Here is a 15516-nt window from a genome sequence, read left to right as displayed (position 1 = left end):
CATCCACTAAAATTGAGTGTTGGTAGAGTTAGGACAGACAAAAGAAATTACTTATTTACTCAGCATGTAGTTGGTCTGAGGAACTCCTTGCCACAGGATGTGGTGACGGCATCTGGCCTGGATGCTTTTAAAAGGGGATTGGACAAATTTCTGGAGGAAAAGTCCATCATGGGTTATAAGCCATGATGAGTATGTCAGATACTCCTGATTTTAGAAATGTCAGAAAGTCAGATGCAAGGGAGGGCACATGATGCAGGTCTCTTGTGTGCTCCTTGAGGCATTGGTGGGCCACTGTGAGATACAGGAAGCTGGACTAGATGGGCCTTTGACCTGATCCATCGGGCTGTCCTTAGGTTCTTATGTGCTCCTGGCTCAAAAAGGGGGAGCCGGCCAATTGGAGGGCTGGGGAGGTAGGACCAGTGGAAAGTTCTAGGCCTGAGACTCTCTCCTGCTGCAGGCTCCAGAGTGGGCAGGACAGAGGGAGCCTTTGGGAAGCAGAGGGAGCTGCTGGGGAGGGAGAGTCCAAGGGAAGGAGAGAAGGGACCCGGCAGAAGCCAGTCAGTCACACCAGGCTGTGTTAGTTTGACTTTGTCCTCCCCATCCAGAGCTGGGAGCTCTCAGCAGCCTAAGTTAAGGCTGGGTTGAGTAGAATTCAGGCTCAGCCTAATCTTGGCCTGCAGAGTCAGCCCATTCAGGGAATGTCTGTTGGTTGTAACCCAAGCCTGTCTAAATAGTGTTTTTTCCTCACCTGTCATTAAAACCCTCTAGTTCCAAACCTCTGCTTGTGCTGGATCAGTGGATTGTCACCTCCCAGCTCTGCAGGCCATTTACAACCTTGTATAGCCTTCTTGGGGAGGGGTTTTGCCCTAGCAGTCCTTCTGGGTCCCTCTGGGTTCTCTTGGGCTAGTGGCAGCGGACAGCTCTACCAGGTCTGGTCCCACCAAGCTGCAGGGTAACCTGATTGGAAGAGTGGGGGATGGGAAGGGAATGAGTGCTTGGCACTGTGCACCACTGCCCTGGAGCAGAGGGTGATCGCTGGAAGTCCTCCCCCCTTTCATGATATGCTCTCCCCTTTCATGATATGTGGATGCTTTGTATACTACTGAGTGCACTGGTTGTCCTGGCAGGCTTTTCATATCACTTATTTTGCTGCATGCCTGGGGGCAGCCTGCCTTTAGTCACTGATTTTTGCAAGTTTATGTCCAGTGCCATTCAAGAGTGCTTGAGGCGTTTTCAACAGTTAAACGACAATGCAGAATGGGCAGTGCAACAGACCAAAACAAATCCAAACCAGCATAGATCTGCTAAAAAATGCAGAGCTTGTTTGTGCTTTGTTCAGCAGCATTTGCATCCTCCCCCAAATTCTATCCCTGTTCAGTTTTGCCTGGCCTTTTAGCAGTGCTGTTTTTTGGTACATTTCCTCTTGCTTTGGGTGCTGCTTCATTAGAATTGTAAATTAGGTTGCTTGTTTTAAAACTTAAAAGAGTCTGTTTTATTGCTTAATCCTCTTTGATTATCACTTTTTCTTGTGGTAGAAAGAGAATAAACATTTGTTTTGAGCAAGTGATTGTAAAGAAAAAGGAGCTTGGCACTTCCTCGCCTTGCCTCTCTGCTAAACTTCAGTGAGCAAGAGGAGGGGGAGAAGTGAAAGACTTAAGGGTAATCTGAGAAGAGTGTCATGGGAAGAAGTTTTGCTGCTGGAAGGCGGAATCAAAGCTCTGGAAGAAGATATCCGGTTTCCTGCTTGCTGTATAATCTGGGACAAGAGCTGGCACAATGGGCCAAACCTGCAGATGCTGCTAAAACAGACGGAAGTTGTGCAAGGGTCCTCTGTTTTGAACAGTGACATTCTGCGTAGCAGGGCTTCTGCAGGAGATGCTCCAAGTGGGCCTTGCCTACCACCCTTTGGCATGGAAGAAACCTCAGTTAAGATAATGGAGGCTGTGCAAATGTGCTAGTGACAAAAACCCCTTCGAACAGCTTCTGCAGAAGGAGTTTTTGGTACAGTATTGGAGGCTGTCATTGGAAGGGTGAGTTGGCAGAACTGTGGGCATGCTGGTGACCTTTCAGATGGATTGAAGGCTGCCCTCAGTCTCAGTCAGCCTTGCAAATCACCCCATAAGTGTCACTAGTGGACACGATCACTAGCCTTCCTTCCCACTTGTAACTGTGCCAGTTACTTAGGACTCAAAAGGAAAATGCTCCACCTTTTCCAAATCATTCCTCCTCCATAAGAACATAAGAGCAGCTCCAGTGGATCAGGCCATAGGCCCATCTAGTCCAGCTTCCTGTATCTCACAGCGGCCCACCAAATGCCCCAGAGAGCACACCAGATAACAAGAGACCTCATCCTGGTGCCCTCCCTTGCATCTGGCATTCTGACATAACCCATTTCTAAAATCAGGAGGTTGCACGTACACATCATGGCTTGTAACCCGTAATGAATTTTTCCTCCAGAAACTTATCCAATCCCCTTTTAAAGGCATCTGGGCCAGATGCCGTCACCACATGCAAGAAGTTCCACAGACCAAGATGTGTACGCGCAATCTCCTGATTTTTTAAATGGGCTATGTCAGAATGCCAGATGCAAGGGAGGGCACCAGGATGAGGTCTCTTGTTATCTGGTGTGCTCCCTGGGGCATTTGGTGGGCCGCTGTGAGATACAGGAAGCTGGACTGGATGGGCTTATGTTCTTATGTTCTTACACTGAGTAAAGAAATGTTTTCTTTTGTCTGTCCTAACTCTCCCAGCGCTCAATTTTCGTGGATGTCCCCTGGTTCTGGTGTTATGTGAGAGTGTAAAGATCTCCCTATCCACCTTTTGGTGGATCTCCCTATCCACCTTATCCTTCCCATGCATAATTTTGTATTTCTCAATCATGTCCCCCCTCAGGCATCTCACAGTACTCCAGGAGTGGCCTTACCATAGATTTGTACAACAGCATTATAATATTAGCCGTTTTGTTCTCAATACCTTTTCTAATGATCCCAAGCATAGAATTGGCCTTCTTTACTGCTGCCGCACATTGGTTGACACTTTCATTGACTGGCCACCACCACCCCACGATCCTCCTCCTGATCTGTCACAGACGGCTCCATTGCTGAAAGAACCTTTTTCACTTTCCAGAAAAGCCCAACTGAGTGGTAGTTTGCAGACATGATTGCTTTGTGTGTGTGCAGGGGCTGCATCACGTCTGTATGTTGCAAGTGTCTCAGCCTTGAAACAAGTTAGGGTCATGTTATGGGAGAAGTACTGCTTTTCTGACAACGGTTTGACACTGCAATTTATTACTACTTCAGTGAGTGTCAGTCCTGCCCCAGCAGGCTCCTTTGATCCTAGGCCTTCAGGTTGTTGCTTTTGCCTGCGGTCTTACTGGAGCAAAATAAGCCATTTGAGGCAAAAAAAATGCCCACCGCTGCTTTCATCAATGCAGTAATAGCAGTGTTGACAGCATACTGGGAATCTGGCCTAATCTGAAATGTTTAAAGGTCTCTAAAACTCCTCTTGAAAGGTAGGGTAGAAAGAGTGGAGATGTGCAGTGTTCATTACAGTTGTGCAGTTCATCTTCTAGCATACTAGAAATCAGTTGTTCAAGCCAGAGGTGGCTTGATACTGCCTGTCATTCTTGGAGACAGATCCATGTCTCATTCCTCTGTCTTCCAAGTTCTGTTGCCAGTAGCCACTGGCCAACTTCTCCTCCTTTGGAAAACGGACGGGTCAACAACTAGGTTGACCTAAAAGTCACTAGTTACTGACCGATATCCAGTATGCATCTTTTTTTCAGAAGTTGTGCTAGTCCGGTGGTTCCCAACCTGAGTGGAGCTCAGGGACCACTAAGGCAAAATTTGGAGACGGCAGGGACCACATGCAACCCCCCCACCCTCACACACAAAAAATACAATTAAATTTGTAATACATAAGAAGATTATTTAATAATTAATGTGATGGTTGTGCTTGCATTTGCTTCACTAGCTGTGAAAGTCTTGGGTTTACATGGAATACATGGAATACAAAATAATTTTCCCCCAACTCAGAGGTTTTCACACCCACCCAAATCAATCCAGTCTCTTTTCCCCCACACCAGACCACATTACGCACAGCCCTTGCCTCTTTTAAGTGTGGAAAAACACCTCAAAAAGGGAGAGGATGAGGCACAAGGGAATTATAGACAAGTCATGCAAGGTAGTTAAATGAGCCAACAGAAAGCACACACATCCCCCCCACAGTTCCTTTGTTACATAGCCCTGCTCCCCCCACTTGTGAGTCCAGAGTCTTTAGGAAAGTGTTCAACACAATTTAGGCAGGTCGGTCCTGAAGGAGAAGCACCAGCTCAGAGTGACATCTCAGAATGGCTGCTGCATGTCTCAGGAAGAAAAGTCCTTTTGGTGTGCACTGCAAGGTCTTTAGGGGGAAAAAAGCCTATCTTCACTTCCTGTTCTGTCATGCTCTAGCTGTGGGCTACTTTGGTTGGAGCTAAGAGTGTGTGAGCAAGCCTATAGGTAGGCTGCAGCCACAAAACAACAGCTGCCTACTCTGCCATTAGTCTGTGGAACTCCTTGCCCCAATGGTGTGATGATGGTGTCTAGACTAGATGCCTTTAAAAGGGGATTGAAGAAATTTCTGGAGAAGTCCATCACAGCCAGTGTGACTAATAGCCCCATTCTAGGCATGTCTACTCAGAAGTAAGTCCCATTATAGTCAGTGGGGCTTACTCCAAGGTAAGCATGCATAGGATTGCAATCTGAAGAGATAGGGAACTGGTCAAGTGTGGGGTGGGGGAGGGCTCCCAATGGGCAAAGCTGCTGCTGCTCTCTGAGGAGGAAAAGTCGGGGGTTCCACCTGCTGTACTTGGCTACGGTGGTGCCTGTTCTGCAACTTCTGGAATTGCTTCTCCCCAGGTGGGCAGCCTGCAGTAAGACAGCAGAGAGGCTGCCAAAAAGGGGCTCCAAAAAGGGGTGCAAAAACCTGGTTGCCTGGATCCCTTGCTCCACCCCTAGGCGTTAGAAGAGCACATCCAGGAGGCCCAATCCTGCCAACTGGGGAGGGGGTACCAGGGCTGGGGGTTCAGCATACTGTTTCTCCCCTCTCCTGCTGCCACACTGCCTCCAACTGTGTTCCCTGGCCAGCTGGAGTCTGCGCTCCCAAGGAAATCGCATCCAGTGCAACCCACTCCCAGGGAAACTCCCCCAGTCAGCCAGCTAGCCAGCCAGTGATGCTTTTGGGAGCCTGCTCCTCCTCCTCCTCCTCTTCATTACTCCCATTCCTCCCCCTTCTCAGGTCCCTCTCCCCCTCCCCCCTCAGGCCTCCCTCCTCAGGCCCCCCCACCTGCCCACCCACCTGTCCCTCAAAAGGGACTTCCCAGCTGGCTGGAGTCCTGATCTGACTCCTGAGAAACCAGGCTGCCAGGGCTCACTTGAAGGCACAGGGTCAAGGAATGGAGGCAGTAGGCTGGAGGCAGTGGGCGGCAGGGCACCTCTCCACTGCATGCAGCTGAGCCACGAGGCTGCACAAACATGCGCACACCTTACAAGGTGCCTGCGCTTCACTTTTTTGCTTGTCTGGGCACTCACAGACAAGGAGGAAAGGGAGGTGGAAGAGGGAGGCAGGAGACGGAAGGCTATGCTCTGATGGCTCTGAGCGGTTGCTGCCGCTGCAGAGGCTTTTTTTCTAACTGGAAGGGCATTTTTTTCTTTTTTCACCAGAGACATCACGGACCACCTGGGGGGGCACTGCGGACCACCAGTGGCCCGCAGACCACGGGTTGGGAACCCTAGTGCTAGGCCCTCACTGTACAGTGAACTGCATGGGCTGGAGGGTAGTCCTTTCCAGCAGTTTAAAACAAACAACTCAGCTGTGTCCAGCATTAACAGAATCCTTTTTTAATGCACTGTGCGGCACTGTTCAGGGGAAGGTTGTTGTGGTCAGATACTTCTAGAAAGAGTCTCCTGAAATTGGTGTGACTATCTGACTGGTTTAGCTGAAGGCAGGGCACTTGACTGAAATGTTTTGGTCTGTTTTTATATACCGCAGGGTTTAGCAGGTGCATTCATGGACCCTCGTGCTTTCTTTGTTTTCCAGACTGTCACTGCACTCAGCCCCATGTGTGACAGTCGTTTTGGCTACTCCTTGTCCAATGGAACAGTCGGTGTTTATGACAGGATGGCTCGCTATTGGAGAATTAAAGTGAGTGTTCTTGAACTGATCAGTAAATGGGGAAAGATCAGAACTGCAGGGTGGTTTGGGACAGTTTTTCAAGTACAGAAATGTTGTTTGTCTTACCCAGGTTGAATTTTCCTTAGGTCTGATATTTTCCTGGCATTCTCGATATTCAGGAAAATAGAATCAAGCTTGGCATTTTGTAGCATTTTTGAACGTTCAAGTGCTTTAGCCATTCTTACTACAATCGTGTAGACCAGTTTTCCTAGCTTTTCTCATCTATTCTTTGTGCTTATTTCCCTGCAGTCTAAAAACCAGGCAATGAGCATACATGCGTTTGATCTCAACTCTGATGGGGTATGTGAGCTGATCACTGGTTGGTCTAATGGGAAGGTGAGCTTTGGGCAGAGTTGACGTTTAAACATACCCTCTTATGCAATTGTGAGATTCTTCCAGTTAGATTTTGCTAGTCCTTACTCTGGAAACCCTACTCTCAGGAATTGCTTCTGTCGACTTGTAGCACTGTTACTGCTTAGAATTCTGCAGCTAGATAAACTAGCAGGCAGAATGAATTGACACAAATTTGCAGAGATGTATTTATTATTATTATTATTTTATTAATTTGTACCCCGCCTTTTTGCCCAACGGGCACACAAGGCGGCTAACAAACAATTTAAAAATACAACATGAAAAACAGTTAAAAACAATTTACAATGATTAAAAAGCTAAAAACAAAACAAACCCCGTGGATTTTCATATAAAAAGCAAGAACGCCAGCCAGCCTGTCAACAATTAAAAGCTTTTTGAAATAAAAAGGTCTTCAGTCCACGCCGAAACGTTAGCAATGAGGGAGCAGTTCTCAGTTCTAAGGGGAGGGTATTCCACAGTTCGGGGGCCACCACCAAGAAGGCCCTCTTCCTGGCCGCCACCCCTCTCACATCTCTTAGTGGCGGCACAGTCAAAAGGGCCCCCCCAGAAGATCTAAGAGCACAGGCTGGATTGTAAGGAAGGAGGCGGTCCCTCAAATACCCCGGACCCGAGCCGTATAGGGCTTTAAAAGTCAAAACTAGCACCTTGAATTGGGCCCGGAACAGAACCGGCAACCAGTGTAGCCGCCGGAGCAACGGCTCGACAGAGTCAAACCGACGTGCCCCAGCAACCACACGAGCAGCCGCGTTGTGTACAAGTTGTAATTTCCGGACCGTCTTCAAAGGCAGCCCCACGTAGAGCGCATTGCAATAGTCTAATCTAGATGTCACTAGGGCATGGGTTACTGTGGCTAGGTCCGCACAGCTCAGGTACGGTCGCAGCTGGCGAATCAGCCAAAGCTGAGCAAAGGCTCCCCTGGCCACCGCCACCACCTGGGACTCCAGGAGCAGCTGTGGATCCAGGAGAACCCCCAAACTGCGGACCTGCTCCTTCAGAGGGAGTGCAACCCCATTCAGAGCAGGACGATAGTCCAGCACCCGAGTTGTGGCTTTCCGAACCAAGAGCACCTCTGTCTTATCCGGATTTAATTTCAGCTTGTTCGCCCACATCCAGCCCCTAACTGCCTACAGACAGCGATCCAGGACCCCAACCGCCTCCTCAGAATCAGGGGGAAAGGAGAGATAAAGCTGGGTGTCATCAGCGTACTGGTGGCAACCCACTCCAAACCCCCGGATGACCTCTCCCAGCGGCTTCATGTAGATGTTAAAAAGCATGGGGGATAAGATGGAACCCTGCGGCACCCCAAACCTAAGAGGTCGGGGTGCCAAACAGGCGTTCCCCAGCACCACCTTCTGGGATCTGTCAGCCAGGAAGGAGCGGAACCACTTCACAACAGTGCCTCCAAGCCGCAATCTGGCCAGCCGATCCAGAAGGACACCATGGTCGATGGTGTCGAAAGCCGCCAAGAGGTCCAGCAGGACTAACAGGGTTGCACTCCCCCTGTCCATCCCCCGGCGAAGGTCATCCACCAAGGTGACCAAGGCGGTCTCCGTCCCAAACCCCGGCCTGAAGCCAGATTGGAATGGGTCCAGATAATCCGTTTCCTCCAGAACCCTCTGAAGCTGGGACGCCACCACCCGCTCAATAACCTTGCCCAGGAATGGGATATTCGAGACCGGCCGAAAGTTGTTAAAATTAGTGGGATCCAGGGAGGGCTTCTTCAGGAGGGGGTGAACCATCGCCTGCTTCAAGGCAGGCGGGAGCACCCCCTCCCTCAGAGATGCGTTCACCACCCTCCCCGTCCACTCGGCCAGCCCTTCCTGGGCAGCCCTAATTAACCATGCTGGGCACGGGTCGAGCGGGCAAGCAGCAGGTCTCACACTCCAGAGAATCCTGTCCACATCCTCAGGCTCTACAAGCTGAAAAGAATCCCAAATAGCAGGATAGACAGGTGCCGCGGGGACATCAGTAGACATGCCCACCGCGGCGTCCAAGTCATGCCGAATCCGATCGACCTCTGCAAAGTGTCTTGCAAACTCGTCACAGCGAGCTTCCGTGTGCTCCTCCCCACCAGTAGGGGGGGCCAGATGTAAAAGGCTACGGTCCACACGGAAGAGCTCAGCAGGACGGTTCTCTGCAGATGCAATGATGGCAGAGAGGTGTGCCCTCTTAGCTGCCACCACCGCCTTAGAATATGCTCTCAACTGGGCCCTAGCCCGTGTACGGTCAGATTCGGTACGAGTCTTTCGCCACCGAATGTATTTAGCATGGATGTTCTCTTTTTGGTTGCTTTTTTTCTTCCTTCCAGAAATGGAACTTTTTGTTACAGTATATGACAGGAAGTTTGTTTAATGGGAAGGACCATGGTGTTGAGGACAGTAGCTTGTCCTTGGAAGAGTCTTGGATAACTAGAAACTTTGCCTTGTTTCTGTTTTTAATAGTTTAGCAGAAATTTCCATATTTTAATTTTTTTATCTCTAAAACAGTAAGGACTAGAAACTTAAAAAAGAAAGAAAACTTTGACTTCTCAGACCCTTTAGGTAGGTAAAGGAATGATTTAATGTTCAATGACATTTCTTTTAATGTCGCCTGGGGGAATTCTTTGTATTGTAGATTGATGCACGAAGTGACAGAACTGGAGAGGTAATCTTCAAGGATAATTTTGCTTCTTCAGTTGCGGGAATAGTGCAGGGGGATTACCGAATGGATGGTAACACCCAGTTGATCTGCTGCTCTGTTGATGGTGAAGGTAAATGTATCAAGAGTCCATTCCAGATTCAAGGTCTTCTGTTTAGATTGAGAACAGTGTGAGTGTTTCTGTGAAATTGTAAGTGTTCCATGGCTCTTAGAGTGAGAGAAAATGGTTTTATCTTGCTCACAGATTGTGGTGTTTTCCAAAGTTAGAATTGCAGAAAGTGGTACTATGTGTTTTTATTCAAAATTTACATTATAATTATAAATTATAATCACTTTTTAAGTACTAGGTAGGTGATATAAGTGGTGTAGTGTCAGTAGATGCAGCCACAGTCATTACCTCTGCACCTGTCCATTAAATAATAAATAAAAACCAAATAAAACAGTTTTATTTTATGCAGATTTTGGGTTTTTGTTGTTGTTTTTTATAAAAATGAGAAGTGCAGAAGTGCAACGGGGTTATGTGTTTAGCTACAGGGGTTCTGAGACCCTGGGATGCTCTGGGTCTTTTGTGTTTCTCATGGGAACAGCTGGGATGGAAGCAAGGGGAATTGTAGCAGGGCAGTTTGCACTTTGTAAGGACTGCGCCTTAGTCTTTGTCATTCCTTTTGATTTTTTAAGTGCTGTACTTTGTGCTATGGCAGCTCAAGAACCCTTGTAGCAAGATCTGCACCTTGTTTGTTTTCCTTTTGTGTAGTACGAGGGTACCTGCCAGGAAGCCAAGAAATGAAGGGAAACCTGATGGACACCTATATGGAGCAGGACCTGATTCGAGAGCTGAGTCAAAAGAAGCAAAATCTGCTCCTGGAGTTAAGAAATTATGAGGAAAATGCAAAGGTAGTCATTTGTATGAGTGAGAGAAGAGGCTCCAGCTTTGTTATATCTCTCTCTAACATAAAACATAGGGTTAACAAATACAAAGTGGAACAGGCTGCCTGTACCTTTAACCATTGTGTAGAAGAGAGAATTTGGGCAGGTGCAGTTCAAGATGGAGGAGTTTAAAAAGCTACACCTGCCCAAATTCCCTCTTCTATACAATGGCTAAAGGTACAGGCAGTTTGTCCCACTTTGCATTTGGTAACCCTAGTAAAACAGGAGTAACTCCAGCTCACACAGTTGAACTCAGGAACTGAGACGAGGATTGACCTACAACCAATTCAGAGCATAGTAATCAAAGATGATTTGTTGATTTGTTTTGCTGGGTAAACTGCTTTGTTGGAAAGCAGTATATAAATTTTTTACTATTATTATTATTATTATTATTATTATTATTATTATTATTATTATGTATTTATGTACATTTATATACTGCTTAACAGATTATATTAGTAAAATTATTATTATATTTATATTTGTAATAATATTACTAATAATACAATCTGCCACTTTGTATGGGATGCAATCCTATACACACTTACCTGTGAGCAAGCCCTGTTAAACACGATGGGACTTATTTCTCAATGCATCTGCATAGGTTGCACTGTTGGTCCTCCTTCCCACTCTTGATTGGAGAACTGAGCCTGAAAGGCAGAACATTGTCAGGGCCATCCATCAAATCCCTGGCTGATAAGGGAGGTATCAAGATCTCCCTAGCCTGTCAGGACTGTACGTTGGTAAAATGGGCTGGTACTTAAGTGATTAACAAAACATACATGTGGTTGGATGGTATCCGCTTAGGGTTAAGTACTTGAGCATTAATTTATTGAACAGCAACAAAGAACAGAAAATGGAGCTACTGCTACTTATAAACAATGACCCATCTTCTAGCATACTAGAAACCAGTTGTTCCCAGAAGCCTTCTGGGGCCCCAGGCCAGATCACATGGTGGTCCTGACTCCTTGGTGATTGTTGGCGCAGTCCTATCTGGGCTGGGCGATGTCAGTGTGCCTCTTGCACTGGCACTGGCTGCTAAAGAGACTGAACAGATCTCTAACCTGCTGCTAGGAATGGTGGTGGGAAGGCCAGAGCCTGCCTTCTGGCGCCAGCTGATCTGGAGCCACCCACTGCTGAAGGTAAGATGGAGGAGGGGTAGGGAGGGCAGAACAGGGCGGTGGCAGAGGATGAGCAGATTAGGTCTGGGAAGGGGATGGGTTTGGGGGCTGTGGCTGAATCCTAACCCCCTTCCCAAACCAGATCCTGCAGCATGGGTCCACACAGACTTGCTCCAGCTGTTTAGCTAGCACAGGTCTAAGTAGACCCTCCCCCTGGACTGTAGTGACCTTACGCAATTTTTCCCAGAGGCAACCTCCACAACTCCCCCCCCCCCCCCAAATACAGCAGTATTCATTTTGGCACCACTGAATCATCAGGGACAGGGGAGAATAAGATTGGGCTCTAAGAGACTTGCTAATCTATAGACTTATAATAGATAGATTCATTACAATGCTCCACTTCTGGGTCCCTTTTTGGGAGAAGGGCGGGATAAAAATAAAGTTTTATTATTATTACTTCTGGATTAACTTTGAATGCCATTTTTTGGCTTGAGGGCTGGCCGTAGAAAACAGTGGAGGAATTTAAGATTTTAGTGAGCTGCAACCAGGAAGCCATGTGTTCTCCCCTACATTGCCCCCCACAAAAATTAGCAGCTAAGACTGGACTTCTTTTCTAACTTAAGTCTTATTTTGTATGAAAATATGCATGTTTTGTTTTTAACATTTAAAAGTGCAACTTGTTTGCATGTTTCCATTGAGCCCAAGGCTTCTGCATACAGTTGAATGCTGGGACCTGGGCTGCAGAGGTGGTGTTGAATGACCCTTGCTGAGCTAGAACAGGAGCCCTGAGTGAGCAACGTGAAGGACTCTGGGCTTTAAGAACTCCTTGAGAGAATGTTACAAGGCACTAAGAATAGCCATCCAAGGTATATGCCGCAGTGAAAGAGAAGCCTAGTTAAAGGATTAATTGAACCTAATGAAGGTTTGCAGTTAGAATCCTTTCTTAGGAGGGTGATTTTGTTTTAGATGCATTGTGTTGGAGTGCTTCTGAAATTACAGTCACCAATAATCCCGCTTGGAGGTGGCTGAGTTGGAATCCTGTTTTACAGCAAGTGGAGCTGAACACTGAAGTGAGTGAGATGGACGGGCAAAGGGGTGTGATTCCAGCCAACACCCAGCTCCAGACGGCGCTCTCTGTCAACCTGGGTTCGGACAGTGAGTCTGCTCATGTGGAGTTGTGCATTTCCACATCTAATGGTGAGAGACGTTCAGCAGTAAAAACTTGTTTTATTTATTAAGAACATAAGAACAGCCCCACTGGATCAGGCCACAGGCCCATCTAGTCCAGCTTCCTGTATCTCACAGTGGCCCACCAAATGCCCCAGGGAGCACACCAGATAACAAGACACCTGCATCCTGGTGCCCTCCCTTGCATCTGGCATTCTGACACAGTCCATTTCTAAAATCAGGAGGTTGCACATATACATTATGGCTTGTAACCCATAATGGATTTTTCCTCCAGAAACTTGTCCAATCCCCTTTTAAAGGCATCCAGGCCAGACGCCATCACCACATCCTGTGGCAAGGAGTTCCACAGACGAACCACACACTGAGTAAAGAAATATTTTCTTCTGTCTGTCTTAACTCTCCCATTACTCAATTTTAGCGGATGTCCCCTGGTTGTGGTGTTGTGTGAGAGGGAAAAGAGCCTCTCTCTATCCACTCTGTCCATCCCCTACATCAGGGGTCTCCAAACCCCAGCCCAGGGGCCAGATGCAGCCCGTAGCAAGCCTCTATCCAGCCCGCAGGGAGTAGTTTTTAATTCCACCAGAAGGGAATTCCATTACGGTGGCACCACTGCAGAGAAGGCTTGCCCTGCGCCACCATCGCTCTAACTTGGGACAGAGGCGGCACTTAAAGGTGGCACATGAAGGAGAGCCTCCTCAGATGACCGAAGGGAGCGGGCCAGGATGTATGGAAGAAGGCAGCTCCTCTGATAGCCTGACCCAAACCTTGAAGAGCTTTCAAGGTCAATCCCAGCACCTCAAATTGGGAGCAGAAATGAATGGGCAGCCAGTGTAGCTGCTGAAGCAGTGATCCAGCAGAGTCATACCTTCTCGCCACCGAAACCACCCTGGCCACTGCATTCTGCACTCATTGCAGCTTCTGAACCATCTTCGAGGGCGTAGAGCTCACAGAGCGCTCCTGACAGTAGTCCAGTCTTGAAGTCACTGAGATGCGTTGTTCCCTCACAGCCATTGCTCAGCTGATGTTCCTGGATCCAGTGCTACGCCAGAAGGCACAAATGGCAGCTTTGGCCTGGACCCACCTTTTACTAGTGACAGCGTTTGTGTAGAGAGGAGAAGGACCTTGTCATCCTCTTCCACACAACTATAGTATTCTGTGTGGAGCCGGGACCTGGCCGAAGGTGTGTAACTGCTGAAGCTAAGTGGGTCTGAATCTGGGTCTGCTGAGTACCTGGACCAGAAGTCACGTGGGACCCTGAGTTCCTTGGTAGAATGAGAGTGGGATAGAAGAGTAATAAATCAATACCTTTTGGCTGCCCTTGAAGGCAGAAGCTTCAGCTGGTGGAAAATGCTGTTCCCTGAGCAATGTCATGGTCATGCATCAAATAGTTGCACTGGCTACCCAGTTGGCTTCTGGACCAGTTCAAGGTACTGGTGTTACACTACAACATGCATCCCTGTGGGACCACCTGCCCTTGTATATTTTTCCTTCCATTGAAGATCTGCACGAGGGTCTCTGATCCGGACGCTCATCATTTTGTCAAGTCATGTGAACCTCAGCAAGGAGCGAGTGGTGTTTTTTTGGTGGTAGCCCAAGGGTTGTGGAGTGACCTGCAGAAGGATGCTCCTGAAAGTTAGTCTCTTGTGGCTTCTGGAAGAGACTGCAAGATACACTTCTTTGGAGGATGTACAGAAGCGGAATCAGTCAGTGTGGTATATGCAGTGCTATTAATTTTGAAAGTGTTTAGTTTTTGAAAAGTGCGCTTGTTTTTTTGGGGGGGGATTGTTGTGGTCTTAGTTGTTGTGAGCTGCCTCTAGCATGAGAGTGGACAAGGTACTTGTGTCATTGAAGCCCCCAACCCAGGAATTAGCAGGGTCATAAACCCATCATCCCCTACTAAGCCTGACTGGCTTCTGTTTATTTTCCCAATTGCTCTCTTAATACTAGGAGCTCTCAGACCATACAGTGGGTCAATTTTATTATGCTCAAAGCAGTCCTTCTCCCAGCCTGAGTCCCCACTCAGAGGGGACACAAGGCACACAAGCAGCAAGGCACAGGGCACCTGTAGTAGGTAAGACTGAGTCACTGGATTCAGCTACAACCGGTTCCCTTTAGGTTACTCAATAAACAACACAGCTGTAAATAGAATTTATTTTAGGATAGACCACAAAAGGACAGGCACTTCATAGGTCATAGATTTAGAGATTTAAAGAGCATACATCACACAACAATTTAAAATAATAAAAACTAACGCTTAACACTAACACTCCAAAGTTTCACATCCATAAATCTCAGTGCATCAGCCAACCCCACTGCGGTTAGGGTGGCACATTCTGGAGCAGTGTAGTTAAAGCTCAGGTTCACAGACCAGAGAGGAACTAAGATGAAAGCTAAAACAAAGGAAATTTCCCAAAGCTGACTCTTGTATCAAACTTGGACCCAACAGCCAATCAGAAAGTCGGAGCACCCAAACATTTGAGAGGCCTGCGTGCGTCCAGGCTTCTTGCTCGTGGTGGTGCCCCCTCTCCCAACCTAAACACACAGCTGGAAGGAACTTGCAGTCAAGGTGTCTTTGGGCCAACTAAGCACTCTCTGCAGAGATGAGGGCCTGCCACTCCCCCTGTTTCACAGATGCGGGTTCCTCTAGTATGCCATAACGAGCAGCATTCTCACACTCCAGGCTGCTCCCAACTAACAACCAGTATTGTTTATCCAGATATGCAGCTGCTGGGCCCGTGGAGAAGGAGAACTCACTGCACATTAATGTTCTGCATTAATAACTAGATTTATTATTTAATAAATTTATTATTATGGCCTCCGACGCATCCTCGGCATCACCTGGCAGGACAAAGTTCCAAACAACACAGTCCTGGAACGTGCTGGAATCCCTAGCATGTATTCACTGCTGAAACAGAGACGCCTGCGTTGGCTTGGTCATGTCGTGAGAATGGATGATGGCCGGATCCCAAAGGATCTCCTCTATGGAGAACTCGTGCAAGGAAAGCGCCCTACAGGTAGACCACAGCTGCGATACAAGGACATCTGCAAGAGGGATCTG

The 15516-nt window shown here is 47.8% G+C and overlaps 1 protein-coding gene across 2 annotated transcripts in view; it reads left to right on the top strand.

Moving 5' to 3' along the window:
- BBS2 (Bardet-Biedl syndrome 2) overlaps positions 1-15516 on the top strand; it is a 36061-nt gene that overhangs the window by 7604 nt on the left and 12941 nt on the right. For both annotated transcript variants that reach the window (XM_066637252.1, XM_066637253.1), the window contains 5 exons: positions 6079-6183; positions 6463-6549; positions 9199-9334; positions 9977-10116; positions 12320-12467. In XM_066637252.1, the coding sequence (XP_066493349.1) occupies positions 6079-6183; positions 6463-6549; positions 9199-9334; positions 9977-10116; positions 12320-12467 (616 nt within the window). The remainder of the gene's footprint in view (positions 1-6078; positions 6184-6462; positions 6550-9198; positions 9335-9976; positions 10117-12319; positions 12468-15516) is intronic.

Source organism: Tiliqua scincoides, chromosome 9, assembly GCF_035046505.1.
Source record: "Tiliqua scincoides isolate rTilSci1 chromosome 9, rTilSci1.hap2, whole genome shotgun sequence".
NCBI lineage: Eukaryota > Metazoa > Chordata > Lepidosauria > Squamata > Scincidae > Tiliqua > Tiliqua scincoides.
Note: the sequence above shows the minus strand (reverse complement) of the source record. Positions and strands in the feature narration are given on the sequence as shown.